General features: G+C 45.7%; 1 protein-coding gene across 1 annotated transcript in view; it reads right to left on the bottom strand.

Annotated features, from left to right (window-relative positions):
• The window catches only part of SARC_09402 (hypothetical protein), a 7,331-nt gene extending 6,138 nt beyond the window's left edge, over positions 1-1,193 (bottom strand). Inside the window, exons 1-2 of the mRNA XM_014296585.1 lie at positions 970-1,193; positions 76-489 (exon numbers count right to left, since the gene is read on the bottom strand). Of these exons, the coding sequence (XP_014152060.1) occupies positions 76-489; positions 970-1,164 (609 nt within the window). The 5' untranslated portion in view covers positions 1,165-1,193. The remainder of the gene's footprint in view (positions 1-75; positions 490-969) is intronic.
• Positions 1,194-1,439: the final 246 nt, after the last annotated feature.

Raw genomic sequence — 1,439 nt, forward strand, 5'->3', positions numbered from 1 at the left:
TATATATATATACATAGCATATATATATATATATATATATATATACATTATATATATAAACTACCCCACACACACCTGCATATCATCATCCAGCAGCACCGAGGCATCAGTAGCAATAGGCACCGGCGTAGGCAGACTACCCTCATACGGCGTTGCTGCCGTGTTGGGTCGTTGTAGGGTTTTGAGTGAGAACTGTGCGCCCGTCCACAATGGTCGTTGTGCAAAGTGTGTCTGTATCTCCACACACGGCAGCCACTCTGCGGCCTTGCTGCGAGGCTCCACCCCTCCGCTGACCACACAGATTCCCTCGTCCCCCATTGGATCGCCAGTGTTTTTTTGCGTTTTGGTTGGCTCTCCGGGATTTCTCTGCGGTTTCATTGGCCCTCCCTCCTGACTGCGTGTCGGGGTGTCCTCCCCGGTGGGTCGGAAGCCAGAGTCCACTGAGTGCATGTCAGGCACGTTCTTGGGTTTATGCTCATGCGCTTTGGACTGTTAAGGCAGTTGGGATGTTGCTTAATACTGATCTCACTCGCTTGTACCGAACTGCTCTAGGGCGAGTACTGCGATTCCGAGCTACTCACTCTGTCAGCTGGAGTGTGGTAGATATAGACATGGCAAGGGCGCTAGTATGTTGTGCGTGTGTGTATTTATATATATATATATATGTGTATATATATATATGTATATATATATATATGTGTGTGTGTGTGTGTGTGTGTGTATGTGCGTGTGCGTGTGTGCGTATGTATGTGTGTTTACTCTCAACTATGAGTATGTATGTATGTATATACATACATATATACATACATACATTCATACACGCATGCACATGTATATATATGTGTTAGAGCCACTATTCATAAATTAGCTCAGCTACACATGCGCAACCAGACACTACACACACTCTCTCTCTCACACAAAGATACCAGTACACTAGTACATAGACCATACCAATACACATACACTCACCCGCTGTTTGTCAGATGGTTTAACCCCTGTGTCCACCTCAACGCCTTCGCTGTAGTATATCCCGTCATCCTCGTCAATCATATCTGACAGATTCCATGACTCCCCGCCCATGGGGTCGTTCCCGGTTAATTGTCCAATACCATCGACTGAGGCGCTTCCATCGTACCCTAGCACAGTGTACTCGTCTCTCTCCATGCACTTTTGCTGAGTGTCGTGAATCTCCGACCGATTTGGCTGTCCTCGACGAATGAAAAGATATAAATAGATTTACTCCCGGTTATGAGCTCTAGGAGTACATGTATTTTGAGATGTGTATGTATGAGTGTTGAGAGTGTGCCTTTCTGAGGCATTAGTCGTGATTCGTCTGATAAATGCAAACACAACCTCCATGCGACAGGTGATAGCAGCAGCACCCATGACCCGTGATTTGTAAGGAAAACCGAAAGATGCGATATGAAATTATACGTTTA

This window comes from Sphaeroforma arctica (assembly GCF_001186125.1).
Source record: "Sphaeroforma arctica JP610 unplaced genomic scaffold supercont1.951, whole genome shotgun sequence".
Classification (NCBI taxonomy): domain Eukaryota; class Ichthyosporea; order Ichthyophonida; genus Sphaeroforma; species Sphaeroforma arctica.